This window comes from Trachemys scripta, chromosome 1 (genome assembly GCF_013100865.1).
Source record: "Trachemys scripta elegans isolate TJP31775 chromosome 1, CAS_Tse_1.0, whole genome shotgun sequence".
In the NCBI taxonomy this organism is placed as follows: Eukaryota; Metazoa; Chordata; order Testudines; family Emydidae; genus Trachemys; species Trachemys scripta.
Genome location: NC_048298.1, coordinates 63,237,769 through 63,261,092, shown reverse-complemented (window position 1 = coordinate 63,261,092; position 23,324 = coordinate 63,237,769). Strand labels below are relative to the sequence as shown.

The following is a 23,324-nucleotide window of genomic DNA, read 5'->3' as shown; positions in this document are numbered from 1 at the left end:
CAAAATTATCCAGAACCTTACATTTTTATCCTCAAAGTACCAGTACAACTGAGTAACCTAACAGCATTTTTTAAGAAAATTCTATGTAAATGCACACTTTCACTGCATTCTTGGAATTCACCACACAAAAAATATTCAGCAACATGCAAAGTACAGAGAAATTTCACAGGACAGTAAATTTGGGGGGGGGGGGGGAGAGGAGGAACGGGCAAGTATTGAGAGGATTTTTTTAAAATTCATTACTGAAAAGAGTTACCAAGGAACTAGACACACTAGTTTGAAGGATATTTAATTTTACAGATTTTTCTTTTCTTTCTTTTTTTTTTTTTCAAAAAATTTTGATCAACATTTTATATTAAATGTCTGATTTCAATATATAACTGGCCAATCTACCACCTCACAACTCTTCAATATTCAGAAAAACCTTATAAAACAAAGAATCACTGATTCAATTAAAAAAAACCTACTGAACTTAAAAAAAGACCCTTATGCAAAATATCACTGTGCTGCTTTCACATCTTCTGGTGATCTGAAGTAGTCTCAGAAATATTTCCCCCAATTTACCTACTTTGATAGATAAATTCAATTCTCAGCAATGACCAAGTCAAAATTTTATTTTTCAAAATAGGAATTTTCCTAGGGATTTCTTAAGAAGTTCTGATTTTCCCCAATGACTTGACTAAGAAACAGATACTGGAATTTGTAGAAAGATGGGAAGGTTGAAATTATAAATTCTATTAATTCTTACTGAGCAAAAGAAAACTGATTTTCACAATAATGAAACTTGAGATCACTCATTTCTCAAAAGCATTAAATTCACTATTTTAAAATGAATATTCTATACAGTTGTACAAGTGTCATTACTGACCTGCTTGTGATGTGCAAGTCTTGTTGTGACAGATCCCCTAACATGGAAATAAATTTCAGGAATTTGGGTATTTTAAAATCCCCCCAAATGCCTAATGAAGAAAACTATCAATTTCAGTGCAATTTTTTTTTAAGATCAACTTTTCATTAAATTCAAAAGAAAGAAAAATCACGCAAAATATTATGTCTTTAGTTAAACATACAAAAATAGTTTCTTACTCTCTTAATTGTTCAAGTCTATGGAAGTTTGTAAGAAAGTCTGTATAGAAGGTCTGTTGAAGCTATGTTGCACAGTTATGCTGAAGTTCCTTCTAACTAAAATAAGTTAGCACAATCATCTGAATTGGCTGTCTACAGACTGGACAGGGTTTATTCCGCTTTTTCAGTTTCCTCGCACAAGTAAAACACGACATAAGATGTCCTGTCTTGCCATGAACTATACAGCCATTTTTAGGTCGGCTCTGACATATGACACAGGGCTCTATGCTGGAAAGGGGTAGACTGCATTCCATACTTTCCTCTTTGTCTTCTGTCTCTTTTTTCTCAGGTTCTTGGCAATCCTCTTGGCTGCTACAAAAGATACTGCTAGATGTAGATGGCTGAGAGTATTCCTTACTTTCCTGGGATTCAGAAGTTTCTGCTGTTGTATCCTCACTTTCTTCAACACTTAGTTCTTTATCTTCATTCATTTTCACTTTCTTACAGTCAGGAACATCAAAACCCTCTTCATGCTCTAGCTGTGTAGAACTTTCCAATTTTCGCTTTTCAGATTTGTCATTCTTTTCATCAGGAAGCCAGTCCTCACGAAGAGCCCAGCATCTGGGACAATGCCGCGGAAGGGGAGGGTTCATTTCATTGCATTTAGTGCACTTCCAATAATCCTTTAGTGAATTAAAAGTTAAACAGTTAAGCTATTTGGCATTCCTACTATTATAGAAAAAAATTAAAGGTGATTATAGTTTCTTTATGTTACTCAAGTATTTACTCTATATTTGTAAACAAAATTGGTCAATCATCACATTTTAAGATGGAAAGAGCTTTAGGAAGAGGAAAGTTAAAATCAATTACACCACAATTTCTCAATCTTGTAGTGATGCACATGATTTTTTTTTTCTCCTCGCAATTAAAAATTTGGGTGTAAAAATCTCTCTCAAAACTGAACAAGTAAATAACAATGCCAAGGAAAATGTGTTACACAGGCAGCGTACCAAAAATTTATACATTCAGCACTATCATTAGAGCTAGACTCAAATCTATTCTATGATGTGTTTTAGCAACTGGTCTTCTACCTCTCTAATGTAAATTTACACATTGCACAGACTATCTGCTTATGTATTTTCAGAAAAATAAAACTATGTTAAAGTGAAATTATGGTTGCAAGTACTTATCAGTAATTTAGGAAAAATATATTACAGGGATGCTGTAATTATCCTAAAACCAAGCATTATAAACCCAGGATATTCTGAGTTAAGGTTAAACATAAAAGAAATCCAAAACATGTTAAGGTATAGAAATGCACATTTAGGGCACTCAATTAGCTTTTATCTGCCTTGTAATAACACCATATACTAAACTCATTTACAGATCAAGATTCCATTTCAGATTGTACACAACAGTACATCATACTGGAACCTCTCTTACGCTGCTTCATAATCCCAGAACCTATGTTTCTTTAAATAAAAGTCTCTAGCTGTTAGGTTACTGAGCCTTGAAAATATGAACAGAGTGTAACTGATGCAATGATGTTGGTCTCCATTTGCAGAACTTGAAACAACTCCAAGAGGTATGTGACCTGATTCATTTATCTTAGTGCGTGCCCACTATCACCCAATTATAATACTTTAAACGTCAACACTGTTAACTCATTATTCAAAGCATATACAAAAGGAGAAGGAAAATCATACTGTGAAGATCTGTAATCTACTGTGAGTGACAGCTTATTCTGGTACCACCAGTGAGTGGCCCTGGGACAGTATCCCATTGTTTTCTGTCTCCCGTCAAGGAAAAGCCTAGCAGACCCCAGCGGAGCATCTGGGTTCCTCCAAAAAGCCAGTGGAGCATATGTGCCTCACTGAATGGAGCCTGAGATCCAGGAGGATGTGTGAACCTATTCTGAGTATCTGCACAATCTACTGAGAGTGCCATATCATGTGGCGGAGTTTATTCAGTGTACAGAACTTGAGAACTATCGCTGCCATTTCCCCCTCATTCCCTCTCCCCCATCTAACCTGTCTGTGATTAAGCCATTTTTGTGTTTGTTGTCCCAGGTCAGATTAACTTGATTTTCCTACCAACTCCCAATGGTATTAGGAAATGTTTAGGATTAATGATCATTTTCTGCCATTATTTGTCTTAACTGAAAGTTTACACCTGCAAGTAGAGGCTGGTGCATACAAAGAAACTCACAAAGAATTGCCCTGTTTCAAAATGGCTGACGTTACCCATTGTTCTTAATGTAAATGAAATCATAGGACAATATCATCTTTATAGATGGCTGTAGCCTCCCACTGTTCCCAAGGAGATGCCAAGCTGCCTTTAGCAGGTAGCCCTATGAGGTCACAAGGCAGAGAATAATATTTGGTTGTACTGTGAACAATTAGCTCTTCTCAAAAATCACAAACTGAGGGAAGCTTGTAGCTTCAGTACTACTGAAAACAACTGAAGGTGGCAACTATTTTAAAAGAGCACTTTTTTCTGAAATCCTCTGAAGTCTAACATTCTCCAATCTCTGCTGAAGGAAAAACTTCCAATTATGAATACTGTGAAAAAATCATTAATCCTAAAAAAGTTTTCACGTGTATTCTACGCTCAAGATTTCAATGAGTTTAAACTATATGAAAGGTCTGAAATGTGTGCATTATTCAAGATCCTTCCCCAAAAACCTCAGTCTGACTAACACTAAATGCTCAATTCCTTCAAAGACATATTTTAAAAGTCATTTTCATGCCTAAAGGTATTTAACACATTTATATAAATTCCTATCTCAGAGTGTTGTAATTCTGGGGAGTGCAAAACTTAACCCTAACTATGGAGCTGCAACTGGCAACACCATAATTAAAACGCTTGTTTTGGAAGCCTTTGTTCTACTCAGACATGAACTGTGAATGAAGAGCAATAATAAAGGTATATTGCCTATTTAAATCTAGACAAAGTAACTTTAAAAATATTCTGTTTGACATTTAAAAAAAACCACAAACACAAAACTCCTTATATTCCCAGAGGTATCATTACAGCTGGCTCCACAGTACAAGCATGATTAAGGCAGTTCAGCCAATGACATCTTCTGGATGACTAATTCTCCTATGCACCTCTGTGTTCAGAATGGCAATTTAAAGAAATTGTTCCATGTTTTAGTATTTAGTTTTCAAGACATGCCAAATTCTGAATTCAGACAGACATTCTGACAAGCCAATGTGCTGAAATTTAAAAAACTTTACACAAAAAAATAGAGAAACTGATCTTTTCAATCTTCTAGACAATTTAAAAACAGTCCCTTTATCCTTAGTGAATTTTCAATACACAATTTTTTGCTATTTTCTTTATTTCACTCAGATTGGACACTGAAATTAAAGTGGCCAGTTTTATTTTGTTTTTGTTTTTTTTGTAGCCAAAAACAATGCTTTGGTTTCCAAAAATATTTTGGTTTCCAAAAATATTAAAAAGCTTTTTTCAAAATCCTTCCTTTGTGTTTTAAACAAAAAGTTAGGTCTAGGCTCTAAACTGTGTGCCCCTTTCTCTGAGCAAGCAAGTAAAATTTGAAATTCCTGTGTCAACAACTTTAAAACGGCACAGAGAAAGATCGAGGTCTTTCAGTTACCAACCTATAAATCAAACTATCATTTTCCTTTTAATGCAAGAAAAAGTCAGATTTTACTTTTACAATTGCCCTCTGAATTCATATATGTTCCCAGTCCTGGTCTTTCATTTCACAAGACTTGTGATTTTTTATGAACCAAGTATTTACTCACAGCTAGTGAAATTTCAGGATCTTCATCGAATGAATCAGCATCACTCTCTTCAGTCTGATATATCGTCACCTGATATACCTGATGGAAGAAAATATATTTTAAACTTCCTTTTACTTGGTTTTTAATTTTAAATGTTTTACTAAAAAACATCCCTGAACAAGTAGTAAAGCACACTTGACAGAATACTTTTTTAAATACTTTTTAAAAAACTTTTTACCAGATAGAAAATAGTACTAGCTAAAGTTCTAGATGATGTGGCGATATACTACACGCATTTTCTTGGAATACGGAATTAAGAGGGAGCACTACCACTTACGGGTACAGACATCACTGTAATTAATTACCAGCTCTAGAAACTTTTGTTCTCATTTGGGAACAGCCTCTTGGAAGATTTACAATATAGACAGACAACAGTGGGCCTCCCTCAAATGGATAATGTCAATTGTGAACAAAAGCTTTAGCAATACAAATATTTCACTAGTCAACACAGTAAATGAAAGACACTAATTCCAATACTCTGCACCATAGAGCTCAGTATTTGTAATTTTTAAGGCTGATGATATAAGACAGCAGTGGCCAAACTGTGGCTCACGAGATGCATGCAGCTCTGTTACTGTTAAAGCGTGGCTCCCGGAGCCACCCACACTCTACCTACCAAATTTGAGTAGGGGAGCTTGGGACCTCTGCCTTGCAGCAGGGTGGTGAGATAGTGGCTTCTGCCCAGCACGGGCGAGGTGGAGTTTTTGGGTTTCAGCACTCCTGGGCATGCCTACCAGGGCTCAGGGTTCAGTGGGAGTGGGGCTGAAACCCAAAGCCCCAGCAGGCACCTTCCACAGGACTGAAGCTCCGAGCCCCAGCAGGTGTGCCTTGGCACTGAAGATTGTCGTATACGACTCTGAGGGTCAGTAAGTTTGGCAACCCCCGATATAAGATCTTAAATAGTTTTTAAAAATGTATTCTAAAAATACTTCTATTCATTTTTCACTTCATGCAGATAAATATCCTATTTAATACGTTTTGCCTTTCAAAAATTATGAGGTTTTCTTCCAGTAAAGTTACAAGTTCATATACATATTCCAAGCTAAGGCCTTTATCCTTCAAAAAAACATGCATAAGTGGACTCCTGACCCTGCACTGAACCCCAGTGACTTCAACAGCTAGCCAGTGAATTTTACTGGATGAAATTCTATGGCCTATGTTATGAAGGAAGTCAGATTAAATTATTGTAATGGTCCCTTCAGACCCTATAAATGACCCCAATGGAGCTCTGCCTACAGGGAGAGCTTCTTGCAGAACATGACTAAATTTGTACAAAGAAAACTCAGTATAAAGAATGGCAGTACATATTTGCCATACAGCACATACAGTCATGAAAGAAGACTATGGAAATGTTTCATATTGGATTCCAACAAAATGCTTCTGCTATAACATTTCAGATTGGGGGCGGGGGGGGGGGAGAAAGGATGGGGAATATACATGCCTCATCATCTTCATCTGTGAGCTCTTGTCCTTCTTCATTATGGCTATAATCTTCTGAATAAATGGACTCAACTTCAAACTCAACACTGAACTGGTCTGAAACAGAACTCTGGTCAAACCAATCATCAGAGTTTTCGCTTAATGAACTGGCATGAAGATCCTGAATATAAAGGGGGGGGGGGGAATATATTTAACTTCATTAATACATTCTTATGACTCATACTGCTACATGTGTATTTAAACATCACAGTAAAGAGAAACTGTTTAATTGGCTGCCAGCCAGAGATAAGTCATGTCTCAGCCAAATATCTCATACCACTCAAGATGTTGGGATTTCTGCTGCAGCTGCACAATTTAGAAATATATTATTGGATTTATAAAACCTTTGAAAATTATTTTTAAATGAATGCAAAGAACATTGCAACTGTCTCCAAAACTAGTATGTTGAAATACAACACAAGTGAAGTTTGAATTTACATTTGCTACCATTTAAAATATACAGAAAAGCAGATGATATATTGTGTGAATTTAATAATAAGTATTTCACTTGTGTACTGAAATTTTATAAGACTTACAGCATCTTTTATCAAATCTCAAAATGCTTTAACAAAGGTGTGTAATATTAACCCACATTTTACAGATGGGAAACTGAGAAGTGTAAATAACTTACTCTAATCATGAAACACACTCTCACTGGGAATACAGATATTCATGCATAATTCAGAGGCACCACTTTTCTTTTTTACTGTACCAAGGGCTAAGAATTCATTTGTTTTGCTTCCTTTTCTGAATATTCATAATGAAGATTTAAGAAAATTCCATTCTTAAGTTTTATGATCCAAGCCACATAAAATACAACACTCGGGTTCTCTGACATCACTAGAAGCATTATTTGTTTCAAATATTAATATGAGAACCAAGATGCATGTTTAGGAAATTTGAGAACTCAACATAATTAAAAATACATCTTGCTTACAGGACTTGCAGAGTCTATTGAGTCGCTGCTGTTGCTTCCTTCGCAGCATAGCCCACTTACAACACACCAAGAAAGGCTTTCATCAAATGTGAGCGAAATGCTGTCTGACTTATGCCGTTTTCTTCTTTCACTAGGTTGTTCATCTGAAGAACTTTCTTCTGTGTCAGAGAGAAAAAGCTTATTAATCCAAAGGAATCTATGAAGTGCACAATGTTACATGCATTTTAGTAGATGTTTAAACTGGATTTTACTTATTCAGAACTTCAATATTAAAATTATTCAGTGTTTTTCAATGGAAAATTAAATAAAGGCACCTGACCTATTTTAAAAAGACAATGAAACACATTCTTCCCATATTCCTAAAAGAAAATGGTGTAAAATGGGCAAAAAACTGACATTTCTGAGGCTGTTTTTCACTGACCGGCCCATCATTAAGATGTATAAATGGTAATTTCCCCAGGCAATAGATACTATGACTAAGGAATCATAAGACCGAACTCCTGGCCACCTCTGGAAATCAAGGATTTCATTTTAGCTTTACATGCAACAGTATATTTATTGGTATCAGGATTTCTATTATAACCCCAATTTGCGGGTGTATAAAAGTCCACACTAAAAATTCCTTCAAAACTAAAACGTGATGTTCAAGATGTCAACTGTGGAAACACTGTTTTAAGCTGAAGAACTCAAAAACACTACTTTTTGGATGTTTCTGACGTTTTGGACTCTTGTAGCATGAAGGAGGCGGGAGTAGGGAGACAGTATTTTGGGTATAAATGTATCAAAATTCAACTCCACTGACCTTAAGAAAAGGCATTATAAAAAAGAATTTGACATAGACTTAAGCAGCTGCCAAGTCAGTGTGTAATAAATGCAGTGGAGTGAAATTCCCTACCAGGATTGGCAAACTGGTTCAATGACCATTCAACAGAGCCTGCTGCCGCCTACAGGTGCCTTTCACAAACTCGCTCTATTGCCCAATCCTCTCTTTGCACTGTAAAAACGTTTGAAAGGGCCTCTAAGCCTGGCATCTTTAGTTTTAAAAGAAAAAAAAAAAAAAAAAGAACAAAACACTTGTACATACTTTGTGACTCCTCTTACTTTCCCTTGATGCTTTTTGGCTCAGTCCCTCTCTCTTTTCTTTTTTCGCCCTGAGAGCCCCAACCTTCAAACTTAGATGCCCCCAGGCCCAACCGTTGCTCCTGTCCATCGTTGTCCTCATTAAGTTGTCATCTCTCCATAAGGTACCGATAACATGCCAACACACGGTTTCTAAACATTTACAGTGAAATAGTAGCGGCTCCAAAGGAGCCGCTACAATCCCAATGTAACGAGCATAATGGTTTAAGGGGAAGATTTCCTACAAATTAAAAAAACAGTGTACATAAAAACACTATATTAGAAGAATTTTAAGGCTGTAATAAACTGACAAATGGATGCAAAAACAGAGTTAATGATTAAGCTTGCAATAAGCAAGCACAACAGAACACCTGATTACTCTGGGTTGTGTGTAAGTATTACAAGTTATAATCCTTAACTGTGAATTTTCATCCTTTCACCAGTTTGAGTTACAACATTAAAGAGTTATTTTAATATAGTGTGAATGGCTTATAAATGCAGTAAAATTTTACGATAGGGTAGGATGACTGCTGCCTAAATACTACAAAGATAAGCATATCAGAAATACCTTACATAGATCAAGCAGCTGAACAAAATAAATATTGCATGCTATAATTTTATGTGAAAGGTTATTGTTACTCATCACATCTCTCAAGAATCACCAGATAAGTAGTGATAAAATGCAGGTTGATGTGGAAATTACCATATTACATATAATTGAAAGTTATGAAGTGTTACCACCAAGAGGTTGAAAGTTACACAACTCAAACAAAAACAAAACAAAACAAAACAAAAAAAGCCCTCAAACACCCACTAAATATCAGAATCAACACCTCAGATTTTAAGAATGCTTTAACCAATAAATATTAAGTTGCCATGTAGAGGGGTGAGGTAGAGAAAAGAATCAGAGGGCCAAATTTTCGCAGGTATTTAGGTGACTAAATACTTTTGAAGATCTGGACCAAGATAACTGGATAAAATAAAGCCTTTCACCCCATGTCAGTGACTTAAATCCAATACAAGTAGGTTACAAACAGCAACCAAAAGTTAAAATCTGGTGGCTGTCTGAAGAGTTACCTGACATCAGTTTTAACGTCTCAGTGCAGTGTGTGAAAAGATGTCCACATCACAAAGAAAACACCACTGATACCCTTGTTGGTGACATCAGTATAAAGGCAGAGAATTGAACAGGCATGGAGACTGAGTTACCCTATCACCCTGCTGGTAGTCCTTGCCGATCAGGACTGTACCATGCTGGTGAGGTTATTTCATATATAATCATAGCACCTAGAAGCCTTAGTCATGGACCAGAGCCCCACTGTGCTAGGACAGTGGTTTTCAATCTGTGGACCATGGACCCCTAGGGGTATGCAGACTATGTCAAATATTCCCCAAGGGATCCGTACCTGCAGTCGAAATTTTTAAGGGGTCCACAAATGAAAAGAAGATTGAAAACTGGAGTGCTAGGAGACATACACACAAGTGGGGAAGTCTGTATTGCCATTACCCATATTGTATCTATTCTATGGATAAGCAGAGAAGCTCATTCTCCAGGGCTGTCAATCTGGTACCTTTCACAATGGCAAAAAACATGAAAATGTGGACTCCCCAACAAAAGATAACATGAGCCAGTGATATACAAGTTTGGTCTAGGTGTACATGCTCTTGAAAGGTATAAAATATTGAAAATCCTTCATTATAAATGTGCACCTACCAGATTCACTGAGCATCCTCCTAGAAGAGGTAGTTGGTCTAGAAGTCAAATTTGGGGATGTCTGTTTTTCGTCAACTAACTCTTGCATGGATTCCTGTTTAACAAAAATACTAAGTAAGCATAGTATTAATGTGGATAGCATGAAATTAATTTTAATCTTTCAACTGCATCCAAATCTCAATGGTAAAGCAAATGAAGTGAAACTTGAAAGAATGTATATGTTAGAATGTATCATGTAGTTAGATCACCTTTAGAACGTTGCCTTTTTCAAGTTGACACCCGGACTCATTCTCAGATGCGTTTGCTTCCATAGACTCTGAAAAAGAAAAATACATAATGCAATACATCAGAAAGGAAATATCTGCAGACTCAAGGGACTGCAGTGAAAGTTGTAAAAATATACTGCAAATACTTTGTATGTATCATTTTAAATCTTAATTCAGAGTATACTTTATATTTACAAATTCACTTCATACTCTTAAGAAATGTTCAAGGTTTTCTTTATAACATTATATACACAATTGTAAGAAAAAATGCAACTGTTTTGGAATTTTTCACAGATGAAAAAGAATATTGGGAGAAAATATTCTTATAAATAAAACAATTTTTAACTAGATATCAACATGATGATACTAAACTATTTACAAGAAGACACATACAAGATCTACTGGTTTACAAAAGACGACATCAAGCTCTGCAAGAGACGTTTACAGTCATTAATATCCTGCTAAGACACAGAAATAATTGTTCTAACTACATTGTCAGAATGGACCCTGAACTACACAATGCAACTAGTTATTTTCACGACAAAAGGTATCCATTTAGAACAAAGTTAAGTATAGTAAGCACATACCCTTTTTATTTGACCAGATTTTATCTTTGAGATCTTCTCTACTTCTATCCTTCTACTCTGCTGTTCTGGCCAAGATTTTCAAAAATAGGAGCCTAACGTTAAGCCCCAAAGTCCATATTTAGGGATTTGCCCGATATTCAAGTATTGAGTACCCAACTGCACCCACTGAAGCCAATGGTGCTCCATACTTTGGAAAATCAAGCAGATTAATGTATAAATGTAGATTTAAGAGCCTTTTTAAAAAAAATTCACCCCCATATTTAACTTTCATTTCACTCATTTCTTAAATTTAAGTTACATCAACAGCTGCATTATCAATCCTTCTCTTGCAGATGTGAATAAATTGAAATAGACCATAGTCTATTTTATGAAATTATATATGGATTTATTAAACTCATAATAACAAAGTATATAGATTTTTTTCCTGCTACTTTTATTGTTTATCGTGTCAACTATTACAAGAAAAATGTTAACTCAAATTAGACAGGGTAGTTAAGGATGAACCAATTTTGAAATATTTTGTTTTTAAAATATATTTCTTAGTGTGAGTTGAGTATGTAAAGAAAGCAGAATCAAAGTCTGCACATAATGCCTTATCCTGTTTCCACTGAAGCCAACGAAAATTGCCAGTGACTTCACTATGACAAGTTCAAGCCCATTTTCTGTGCTAGACCCATAACCTTAAACAGTTTATTTGTAAAAGATGCAATTCACCTCCAACAGTGCTACAAAAAAGTGACAATAATTACATCATCTATCAATGACTGAAGTTAACTGAATATCACCTACAACGTAAGTTAATACAGCTTTCAGGACTTTTGCATTAATAAAGCCCACTTCTCCCTCCCTCCCCCCCCAAAAGGCCTTTCAACACTAACTTACCTTGTTGACTGACTGCTATCAAGTTACTGGAAATCATGGAGTATACCTTCCTTGAAGGGAGACAAAATAGACATTTCATAGATTAAAAACTATAAATTAGAACTTCCTATTTACTGTGGTAAATTTAGCCAAACTAGAAGAGAGAAAGACCAAGCTGAAAACATTGATTATTTTGTAGTGTCATGATTAGAGCTGGCTGAAAAAGAGGTAAGTGCATTTTATGAAAAATTCAAAAGAAATGAAAATGTTTCGGTTTTGCTCAAAACTTTTCACAGCATTTTTGGATGTTTTCATTTTATTTTGGTGGGGAAACCACCACCATCGCTTTGATTTTGCTTTTTTAAGCTTTCCATTCCTCTTTCATCACCGCATTGTAAAAAGGGAAAATAGTATAAAAAGTGAAAGTGTTTTCCCGCATCAAAACAAACGGAAGAAACTTTAAATGCTTTCGGAAAAAATTCCATTTTGAATTTTTTTCAAAAAATGAAAAACTTCAACAAGATCAGGAATTTTCTTCTGAAAGTTTCAATTTTGTCAAAAAGCCATTTCTCACTTAACCAGTAGTTGGACCACCTCTAGTCATGATTCACAGCATTTTTAATGGAACTTGTACAGCATTATTTCAGGGTTTAATCCAGAGAAAAAAATCTTCAACTTTTAGGGCAGTGGCAAGACCCAGGTCATGCATACTGGCTTTGCAGCAATATAACCTATTTCAGAAGAAAGTCTAGACAGCTGCAGAGGGAAATCTTCAACCGCTGTCACTCTGCACTGATGAGTTGTGTAGCTGCCTGGAGAAAAACAAAAGAGCGTATGCCTCTTCTCTGCAATCCCCTTTACTGGACTTGGTCTCCAATGCATAAGGAGTTAATAATGGGAAGAGGACAGTCTGAAGTGTTTGTGTAATGTCTAAATTATGTTGCTGTTACCTCAAGGGGTAGAGGGGAGAAACTCTCTTCAAAGTAGACAGAAGCTCTAAGGTTACTGAACCTCAGAAGTTTGTGTTCCTTCTGAGGTCTGGAAGTTATAGATATAAATGGCAGGCTGAATCATGCCTCCCTCTTAAAAAAAAAAAAAAAAAAAGGGACATCTGGGGGCATACAATTATGACAATTCCATCTATCAAGACTTATGCAAATAAAACATGCAACAAATTGCAAACCAACACATAAGTTCAGTGTGTTACATACATTTCATACTGATCTCTCTCACAAAGAATATGAAATGTACCTGTGTTCTTTTACCGAAAAGCTTGGTACTCCAAATAGATCTCCAAGAAGATCATCTGCACAGTGGACAATATGCTGCTGTTTTTCATCATATAATCGTTTAGACATAATATATTGGCCAAGATAGAATATTACCTACAATGCAAGTCAAATATAGCTATATTAAATATATTTATAACTTTAAAGTATAAAAATAATATAAAATAACCTATTTCAAACCCCTAAAGAGTCTATTCTCTTTTCAATTATCAGCTGCAACTCCATATTAATATTAAAAGAGTTATAAATAAATACCACTTTACATAGCAGTTTTTGTCTGTAGTTCTCAAAGCTATATACAGTACTCCATTTTACAGACAGAGAAACTATGGTACAGCTGTTAAGTGACTTGATCGAGGTCACAAAGCAAGACTGTGACAGAGCCAGGAATAGAACCATCTCCCAACTTCCACACCGATGCCCTATCCAGTAAGCCACATTATTTTTTTCATATTATGGGGTAATTAATAAGTATGGTAAACTTGTAAGAGTAAAACTTATATTTATTGCCATCCATCATTGTTAATGAGAAGTTCTGATAATTTACCTCTTTCATTGTAAAAGTGTCTTTCTGGGCACCAGCAAATTTTAACAACTTCAACAATAGTGGCTTCGGCTTAAACTGAAAGAAAAAAAAAGAAGCAAATAACATATTTCATTTTTATAGTGCATGTCCTCCCCAAGAACCATAGATTACTTGTGTATTACACCCACAAACACTAGGTTAAAAGAGTGTTATTTATGTTGAAACGTCAAGCTTCTCAAAGTTAGGACATGGCAGATTTTTGGTTCCCTGTGCAATCTTAATTTTGTCATTCCCCACGGTGCATTTACCGTTCACATCAAATGAAACAGGGGTCCGGTGAAAATCTGTGTGTCATCACATAATTAAAGACTGTGACAAAATACATATGCACATGGAGGCTAAAGTAAGGCTCCAGAGGCAACGACAGCCTTTGCAACCTAAATATGATTTGTTTACATGCTTACATAATTTCCTTGGTTTTTCTTTTTAAGAAAAAAGATAAACAAATCCTATTACACGCAACTATAACAATCCTCCCTCCCCCAAATCATACATCACATGGTTTGAACCCTGAACTTTCAGCAATGTAACCCAGACTGCTCCCCCTTGAACTACAAGGCTTACTACATTAGCTGGTAAGTAGAAGGCTGTTATCCCAAGGGGGGGACCCAGCCTAGCTCTCTCACACCACCAGGAGGTGTGGCAGCTCCTACCATGGTGCCCTCAAAAGTTAACTAGATGGCTCATTAGAGCTATTCTCCCCCTCCCCCCAGGTCAACGACGTGCTTTTATTGGCCAAGGTTGCACTGGCGTTAAAAAGGGAACTGAACAACAGAACCCCCAAGCGAGTTCACATGGAGCAGCGAGGAGGGCGGTGTGGCCCCATCACTGGGAGGAAGCCATGATGCTGGAGACACTATCAAAGTCTATCTTCTCCACTATGTTCTTGGGTTTGATACTCTCCTCCTGGTTGCAGATGAAGATCTTGCCCGACTCCTTTTCTATCCAGCCATATTTGCTCATCCAGACCTTCAGCTGGTTGTCCGAGAGGTCACCCAGCACCTCAGCAAGCAGCCACCGGTTGATGTGCTGGTACGTGATCCCGACCACGTGGCAGATGAACTTCCTAATGGAGTCTTCAAATCCCGTGATCCCATCCAGAAGCTCCATGTTCTCATCCAGGGCTTGCCAGAAGGCCTGGAAGTGGCAGGTCTCCAGTAGCTCTCCCAGGTAGAGGATCTGCCTGATCGGCCTCTCTTCTTGATGAGCCTGGTCAGTCATACGCTTGCAGGGGGTGAAGTCCGTGTGCAGCAGGTTGGTCAGGGCTTTGAGCAGGATCTGAGCCGTGACGGTGGTTTGGAAGAAAGCAGGATTGAACTGGTACAGCTTGAGCACGACCAGGTTGGCCTCCAGGTCGTAAGCGTTCTCCTTGGCCTGCGTCTCCACATAGCGCTCATTAGAGCTATTTGCTGGGTTTGGGCATAAGCCCAAGTCTCTCTCCCCACATCTTCTTGTACTACAGCAGCTCTAAAAGTTCTTAAGTGTTCCCAATATAGAATGTGATGCTGTTGTTGCTGGTTCAGCAGCAGCATGAACCTGGTCCTAACACGTTTCAGAGTAGCAGCCGTGTTAGTCTGTATCCGCAAAAAGAACAGGAGTACTTGTGGCACCTTAGAGACTAACAAATTTATTAGAGCATAAGCTTTCGTGGACTACAGCCCACTTCTTCGGATGCATAACATGGTCCTAACATGTTCGTGTTTAGTTATTTCAGCAATGAGACAAAATATTTCTGAAGAACGGGTGAGAGAAGGGAAATGGCTTTTTTCAAAAACGTATCTCTCAGCAAAACCTGAGCTGAATGTCCTGGGACAAAACGGACAGCTCTTCGGTCCAAGGACTTTCCTTCTGCCATATTTCAAAGGTTTGATGCAGTTAGAGCTTCTAAAAACGAACTATGAAGCAGTTAGAGCTTCTAAAAACGAAAGGGCCACAAGAATTTTTTTATATGGAAAGTGTTAAGCAACCTAAATACTTGCTCAACCCAACAATACAAACATACCACTGAAATGCAACAGATGGATATACAATAGAAAGGAACAAACTACATCAAATCAAGTGTAAAAGTATAATTAGGGAGGCCAAAAAAGAATTTGAAGAGCAACTGGTAAAAGACAAACTAACAGCAAATTTTTTTAAAGCACATCAGAAGCAGGAAGTCTGCCAAAGAATCAGTGGGACCACTAGAGATCGAGGTGCTAAAGACACACTCAATGAAGTCAAGGCCACTGTATCGGTCTTCACTGCAGAGGATATGGGGGAGATTCCCATACCTTAGCCATTCTTTTTAGGTAACAAATCTGAGGAACCATCCCAGATTGAGGTGTCAGTAAAGGTGGTTTTGGAACAAACTGATGACTTACTATGCTTACATTTATCAGGACCAGATTGGTATTCACCCAAGAGTTCTAAAGGAATTCAAACATGAAACGGCTGAGTAACAACCGTGGTATATAACCGATTGTTTAAACTAGATATCTGGCAAGTAACTAACATAATACCGATTTAAAAAAGCCTCAAGACAATGCTGGAAATTACAGGCTGGTAAGCCTAACATCAGTACCAGGCAAACTGGCTGAAACTGTGTGTCTCATAATTGTGTTCTTTACTACTATAGATCAAGGCTAGTCCATTTTTTTTTTTGGTCCAGATCCAAATATCTTGGTCAAGGTATAGGCAAAGTCCAGACTCCAGAGAAAATAATAAAATAAAGTACAGTAACATTAATTATAAGTAAATAAGATTTTGGGGTCCATTCAAAAGCGTCTGGCAGGCCAGATTTGACCCATGGTCCGCCTATTGACTACCCCTGCTATATATGAACACGATATGTTGGGGAATAGTCAATATGGCTTTTGTAAGGGGAAATCATGCAGAATCCAATCTAGTAAAATTATTTGAAGGCATCAAGAAATATGTGGACAAAGGTGATCCAATAGATATACCTGGACTTTCAGAAGGCCTCTCACCAAAAGGCTCTTAGGCAAACTAAGCAGTCATGGGATAAGAGGGAAGGTCCTCTCATAGATCAGTATTAAAGTATAGAAAACAAAGGGTAGAAATAAGTGGACAGTTTTCAAAATGGAAAAAGGTAAATAGTAGGATTCCTGAAGGATCTGTACTGGGACCAGTGCTGTTCAATATATTCATAAATGATCTAGGAAAAGGGGTAAGCAGTGAGTAGCAAAGTTTGTAGACAATATAAAAATACTCAAGATTGTAAAGTCCAAAGCTGACTGTGAAGAGTTACAGACGGATCTCACAAAACTGGGTGACTGGGCAACAAAATGGCAGATGAAATCCAATCATAGAATTGTAGGACTCGAAGGAACCTTGAGAGGTCTTCTAGTCTAGTCCCCTGCACTCATGGCAGGACTAATTATTATCTAAACCATTTCTGACAGGTGTTTGTCTAACCTGCTCTTAAATATCTCCAATGATGGAGATTGCACAACCTCCTTACACATTTTTATTCCAGTGCTTAACTACCCTGACAGGAAGTTTTTCCTAATGTCCAACCTAAACCACCCTCGCCGCAATTTAAGCCCATTGCTTCTTGTTCTATCCTCAGAGGGTAAGGAGAATAATTTTTCTCACTCCTTCCTGTAACTGTTATGTCCTCTTCTCCAGACTAAACAAACCCATGTATTTCAATCTTCCCTCAGAGGTCATGTTTTTTAGACCTTTAATCATTTTTGCTGCTCTTCTCTGGACTTTCTCCAATTTGTCTACATCTCTCCTGAAATGTGGCATCCAGAACTGGACACAATACTCCAGCTGAGGCTTATCAGCACGGAGTAGATGAGAAGAATTAATTCTTGTGTCTTGCTTACAACACTCCTGGCTAATACATCCAAGAATATTTGCCCCCCCCCCTTTTTTTTTTTTTTTTTGCAATAGTGTTACACTATTGACTCTCATTTAGCTTCTGATAAATGCAATGTTGATAAAAACACACTGGAAAAAGTAATTCCAACCATACATACAAAATGGAGTCTAACTTAGTTGTTACCATTCAAGAAAGATAATGGAGTCATTTGCAGATAGTTCTCTGAAAATATCCACTCAATGTGCAGCAGCAGTCAAAAAAGCTAACAGTATGTTAGGAACCATTAGGAAAAGGGTAAATAATAATACACTAAATATCATAATGCCTCTAGATAAATCCATGGTAAGCCCACACCTTGAATACTGCATGCAATTCTGGTTGTCCCCTTTCAAAAAAAAAAAAAAAGGATATCTTAGAATTAAAATAAATACAGAGGGGCAACAAAAATGATTAGGGGATATAAAACAGCTTCCATATGAGGAGAGATTAAATAGACTGAGACTGTTCATCTTAGAAAAGAGATGACTTCAAGGGAACATGACAAAGGACTATAAAATCATGAATGGTGTGGAGAAAATGAATAAGGAAGTATTATTTACCTCTTCACATAACATAGAACTAGGGGTCACCCAATGAAATTAGTAGGCAGCAGGTTTAAACCAAACAAGGATATACTTCACACAATGCACAGTCAACCTGTGGAACTCGGTGCCAGAGGATGTTGTGAAGGCCCAATGTATAAGTGGGTTAAAAAAAGTATTACATAAGTTCATTAATGGCTAGTAGCCAAGATGATCAGGGATGCAACCTCATGCTGTGGGTGTCCCTACACTTTGACTGCCGGAAGCTGGGACTGGACAATAGGGGATGGATGAATCGCTCAATAAATTGCCCTGTATCATTCATTCCCTCTGAAGCATCTGGCACCAGCCATTGTCGGAAGACAGGATTCTGGGCTAGGTGGACCATTGGTCTGACCCAGTATGGCCATTCATATGTTTTTACAATGGATTCATAAAGGGAATTAACATCTCATTGAGACAGAGAGAATGTATCATAAGTAGACAGACCTTAGGACCAGTCTACATGGGCAACACTAAACACTTTAACGTGGCTTGTGTAGTCACGGCAGAGCGCTCGGAGAGAGAGCTCTCCCGTCGCTCTAAAAAACAAACAAACAAACAAACAAAAAAAACCCACTCACCTCCAGGAGGGGCATAGCTCCCAGCAGTGGTGCACTGTCCATTCCGGAGCTTTACAAGGCTGAAACTTGCTGCACTCAGAGGGGTGTTTTTTCACACCCCTGAGCGAGAAAGTTGCAGTGCTGTAAATTGCCAGTGTAGACAATTATTTAAGCTGTGATCCTGCAACTGGATAGGTGTGGGAGGAAGCTTGTGCCCACAAGGAGCCCTGCTGACTTCAATGGGACTCTATACTAACACAAGGGTCCACCCAGGCATTGTAGATCTGATTGCAGATCAAGGCCTTACAATCACTGTCTTGATTTCCATGACAAAACCTCTGACTTTTAAGGTATTTTTGATTTTAAATAAATCACTGTATTTTTCCATCCTAACCTGCATGGTATTCTTTCATGAACATCTGGCTTTTTTCATGTTTTCCTACCTTTCTACTAAAGTTTTCTAACAAAGTAAATTCACTTGCAATAGCATGCCATAACTTTTTAAATAACTTAAGTCACATCTGATGTGACAGAAACCATAGGATAGTGACTAACACAATTGCTGCAGTACTGGTACAGTACTCAGACAGAAGAATGACACACTTAAAGAATCACCACACCCCTGCGCTTTTCATCATAAGGTCTATGTCTCTTACCCTTGCTTTTAAGTTCTAATGCAGCACAAGATGATATTGACACATACTGAAAACCTATAAAAACAACAAGGAGTCTGGTGGCACCTTAAAGACTAACAGATTTATTTTATGCTATGCATCTGAAGAAGTGAGGTTTTTACCCACGAAAGCTTATGCCCAAATAAATCTGTTAGTCTTTAAGGTGCCACAGACTCCTTGTTGTTTTTATAGATACAGTCTAACACGGCTACCCCCTGATACCTGAAAACTTATAGTTAAATGAAAACAATGAGGAGTCCTTGTGGCACCTTAGAGACTAACAAATTTATTTGGCCAAAATAAATTGGTGCCACAAGGACTCCTCATTGTTTTTGCTGATACAGACTAACATGGCTACCACTCTGAAACCTGTCACCATACAGTTAAATAGAATTAGTTAAATTCACACTCCCTCTGAAACAATACAAACACCATGTAATACTAGAACATACACCTTTCCCAATGCTCTAATATGATTGTCAAGATTTCCATTTTAAATACTATTTTATAGGTTTTACATTCTGAATGGATCTAGTAATCTGTTCAAGCCTCAAACGGCATTAAAAACAAACACCCGTTAAAACATTTCTTTAAGAACACATTTAAAACCAACAAAATCCCAGAAACACGAAGTTTAGGTAGCTGTGCCATCCTTCACTCCCAACCGTGAAAGCTGATTTACTCCACAACTGTGCGATTAAAGAGACTCCACTTCACTTCCCTGGCTTTAATCCAATACGAACATCTAAGTTTCCTAGCATTGATGTAGGAGCAGCCAGCATCCACATTCTCGACACCTGTCTGTCTACCAGCAGGTCCACTGGAAGCAAGCCCCGCAGCCAGCAGGAAAACCTCGGTGTCTGAGAGCCGGGGCCAAGGCTACTCACCAGTGCCTCTTGATCGGCGGGGGGGATGGCAGAGGCGCCGGGGCAGTCGTCCGACCCAGCTGACATCTTGGTGTTGCACATTTGCCTGAAACGAAGACGGGCGGCGTTAGCCGCTTGCCCGGCAGCGGGCGAAGCGGGGACTCCGCACGGAGGAGCGGGGCCGGGGCCGGGGTAACGCGAAGCACTCAGTGCCCTGCGGGACCGGGGGTCCCGGCCTCACCTGGGCGCTCCCGGCGGGCGCACGCGCGGCTGAGCTGCTGCACTGGCATGAAGCGGCGGGGCCGGGTCGGGCCGCCTTTAAATAGCGTCGCCAGACGAAGGCAAGTCGGGGCTTAGCTCCTCCGCTGGCCGCGGCCCTGGCATGTCTGAGCATGACCCGGGGGTGACGCTGCTGCGTCACAAGGGGAGGCCGCGCGCGCGCCGCTGCTGACTCACCCAACGGCTGGGGCGGCCGCCTCGGTCCGGCCCCTCGCCCCAGCCCCGCGGCCGCCTGTTCCTCTTTCCCGGGCGGGCCCCGCGCGGCCTCCCTCCGCAGCTCTGCGGGGCCTGCCCACCAGGAGTAGGGGAAGCGCCCGGCCTACCCCGCCCGCCCGCCCGCGCCCCTCCCTCCGCCCGCCAGGCCCAGTGCCCCGTGCCCACGCACCGCCAGCCGCCGGGGAGGGGGAGGTGCCGCTACCTCCCGCGAACGGCTGCGGCCAGGCCCGCTCCGAGCGCCGCCATTTCCCCGACGCTGCGCGGCACAACGCCCACGGGCCGGTGGTTTCCTCGTTGCGCACCCGGCAGGCGGGCGCCCCCTCGCGGCCACGAGAGCCTGCCCGGCCTGAGCTGCATCCGGGTCTCTGGCCTGGGCCTCGCTGCGCGTAGCGCGCAGGCTCCCAAGGGGGAGGGGCCGCTGCTTAGCCCGGGCTTGTCCCCAGCCCCGCCAAGGCCCTGCCTCCGCCCGCCCGCTCAGACTGAGGGGACCCGCCACCACCTCCCGCAGCTGCAGGACTGAGCCCCGGCCTGACCCAGCCCTTTTCACACACTCCGGGAGCTGCATTTCTCCCGTGGCCAAAGCGACCCCTCTGCATTGCCCCCACTGCCCTATTCCCCGGCCACGCAGAGGGGCAGGTGTCTCCCCCCAAGGCAGGTGTCCACACCGGCCAGCAAACCAGGAGCAGGATCCCGAACTGCGCGGCTGTTTGCTCCACTCCAGTGGTGCCGAGCCTGGAGCGCTGAACAGCACGTGAACCCACTTGTTGAACTGGTTTGTAACTGGGGCCTGGCCCAGTCATCTGTGACGGGTTGGATAACAGAAACCCCCTTGGGAGCTGCCAACCGATGTACCAAGATTACTCCAGCACCCCGTCTTGCTGAGCCAGACACTCCGGTCTGCTCCAACACAGACCCAGGGTCTGAATTGCTTGCCCCAAACCTGGTTTACCTAAAAGCAGCTAACAGCAGTGTGCTTGTCTTTAACACCCAGATGCCCAACTCCCAATGGGATCTAAACCCAAATAAATCCGTTTTACCCTGTATAAAGCTTATACAGGGTAAACTCATAAATTGTTTGCCCTCTATAACACTGATAAAGAGATATGCACACCTGTTTGCCTTCCCCCCCCCCAGGTATTAATATATATACTCTGGGTCAATTAATAAGTAGAAAATGATTTTATTAAATACAGAAAGCAGGATTTTAAGTAGTTCCAAGTAGTAACAGACAACAAAGTCACCAAGCAACATAAAATAAAATGTGCAAATCTATTCTAATCGAACTGAATACAGATAATCTCACCTTCAGAGATGCTTCAGTAAGTTTTTTCCTCAGACTGGACACCTTCCAGGCCTGGGCACAATTCTTTCCCCTGGTACAGCTCTTGTTCCAGCTCAGGTGGTAGCTAGGGGATTCTTCATGATGGCTCCTTTCTCCCCCTTTGTTCTGTTCCACCCCTTTATATGTCTTTTGCATAAGGCGGGAACCCTTTGTCCCTCTGGGTTTCCACCCCCCCTCACTGCAAAAGCACCAGGTTAAAGAAGATGGATTCCAGTTCATGTGACATGATTGCATGTCACTGTAAGACCCCAAGCCTTCATTCCTCCCAGCCTGACTCACAGGAAGGCTTGCCTGCAAACAGAGCCATGCAGTCAATTGCCCTGTTGATGGGAGCCATTAAGATTCCAAACCCCATTAATGGCCCACACTTTGCATAATTACAATAGGTCCTCAGAGTTTTATTTCATATTTCTAGTTTCAGATACAAAAGTGATACCTTTATACAAACAGGATGACCACACTCAGTAGACAATAAGCTTACAAGAGACCTTTTGCATGAAGCGTATTCCAGTTACATTATATTCACGCTATCAGATTTTTATAAAATCATATAGACTGCAACGTCACACCATCATCCTCAGTTACTGTTCTATAGATTAGGTTTTAACCATGCATATATAACATACGCCTGGATTTCTGCGGACAGCAGGACTACACACCCATAAGGAACATATCACAGGATCGAAGCCGTGGTCATCTGACAAAAAATCCCTGCCTAGCCTGAGGTCAGGAAAAACACACTTACATGAATAACTGTTTGAATCAAGTTTAGTAGTTTCAACTGTAAAGAGAAAAACAGAGGCACAGGAAAGGGAAAAGTTGGATGTAGTGATAGATATTTCTAGTCATTTTCTTTCCAGCTCATGTTCTCCCTCTTGTCTCACAAAGTCCACTTTTTTAGTAAAACCCTCTATAAAAAATACTAGTATTTCATTAAAAACTTATTGGGTGTAGAAGTGAAGAGTTAAGGGCAGTCAGAGGAGAAAAATTAGGGCCCATCAATAATAGCAAGTCTATGTAATCCTGTTTTCCCCCTGCAAATCTTTATTTCCCCTTTTTATTTATTAAGAACATAAAATTCTCTATACTATATTAGGCCATCCAGTGTTTCCTGTATAGCTGTTTGCTTCTGCCATGCACGCTGCCAGTTGTGCAATGCCATAGAGGTGGGCTGGGGGAAAGGGAATTTTTCTGACTTGTGTGACAATTATCTTAAATGCTGA

The 23,324-nt window shown here is 39.7% G+C and overlaps 2 protein-coding genes across 8 annotated transcripts; both read right to left on the bottom strand.

Moving 5' to 3' along the window:
- Positions 1 to 232: 232 nt before the first annotated feature.
- MDM2 (MDM2 proto-oncogene) lies at positions 233 to 21,130 on the bottom strand. 7 transcript variants are annotated; one of them, XM_034771064.1, is made up of 11 exons: positions 20,962 to 21,130; positions 20,286 to 20,370; positions 13,674 to 13,748; positions 13,089 to 13,222; positions 11,859 to 11,908; positions 10,372 to 10,439; positions 10,124 to 10,217; positions 7,291 to 7,445; positions 6,316 to 6,474; positions 4,836 to 4,913; positions 233 to 1,748 (listed from the first exon to the last, which is right to left on the bottom strand). In XM_034771064.1, the coding sequence occupies exons 1-11, from the start codon at positions 21,114 to 21,116 to the stop codon at positions 1,179 to 1,181; spliced, it is 1,623 nt and encodes a 540-aa protein (XP_034626955.1). In that variant the 5' UTR covers positions 21,117 to 21,130; the 3' UTR covers positions 233 to 1,178. The 7 variants fall into 7 exon arrangements, with proteins under 7 accessions (XP_034626955.1, XP_034626946.1, XP_034626964.1 ...); XM_034771055.1 differs by having other exon boundaries at positions 7,291 to 7,448; positions 20,962 to 21,127; XM_034771073.1 differs by having other exon boundaries at positions 7,291 to 7,448; positions 20,929 to 21,124.
- On the bottom strand, positions 14,424 to 18,787 carry EIF3K (eukaryotic translation initiation factor 3 subunit K). Its single transcript, XM_034762732.1, has 2 exons — positions 18,746 to 18,787; positions 14,424 to 15,179 (listed from the first exon to the last, which is right to left on the bottom strand). The coding sequence occupies exons 1-2, from the start codon at positions 18,785 to 18,787 to the stop codon at positions 14,538 to 14,540; spliced, it is 684 nt and encodes a 227-aa protein (XP_034618623.1). The 3' UTR covers positions 14,424 to 14,537.
- Positions 21,131 to 23,324: the final 2,194 nt, after the last annotated feature.

Coding starts and splice junctions, on each gene's coding strand:
- EIF3K (XM_034762732.1), bottom strand. CDS start 18,787: ATGGACAGTGCACCACTGCTGGGAGCTATGCCCCTCCTGGAG. Junction 15,180..18,745: donor GAGCTATGCCCCTCCTGGAG/GTGAGTGGGTTT, acceptor AAGAACTTTTAG/AGCTGCTGTAGTACAAGAAG.
- MDM2 (XM_034771055.1), bottom strand. CDS start 21,116: ATGCAGCTCAGGCCGGGCAGGCTCTCGTGGCCGCGAGGGGGCGCCCGC. Junction 13,749..20,285: donor CCGCCGATCAAGAGGCACTG/GTGAGTAGCCTT, acceptor TTTTTCTTTCAG/TTTAAGCCGAAGCCACTATT. Junction 11,909..13,088: donor TTTTCGGTAAAAGAACACAG/GTACATTTCATA, acceptor TCTCCCTTCAAG/GAAGGTATACTCCATGATTT.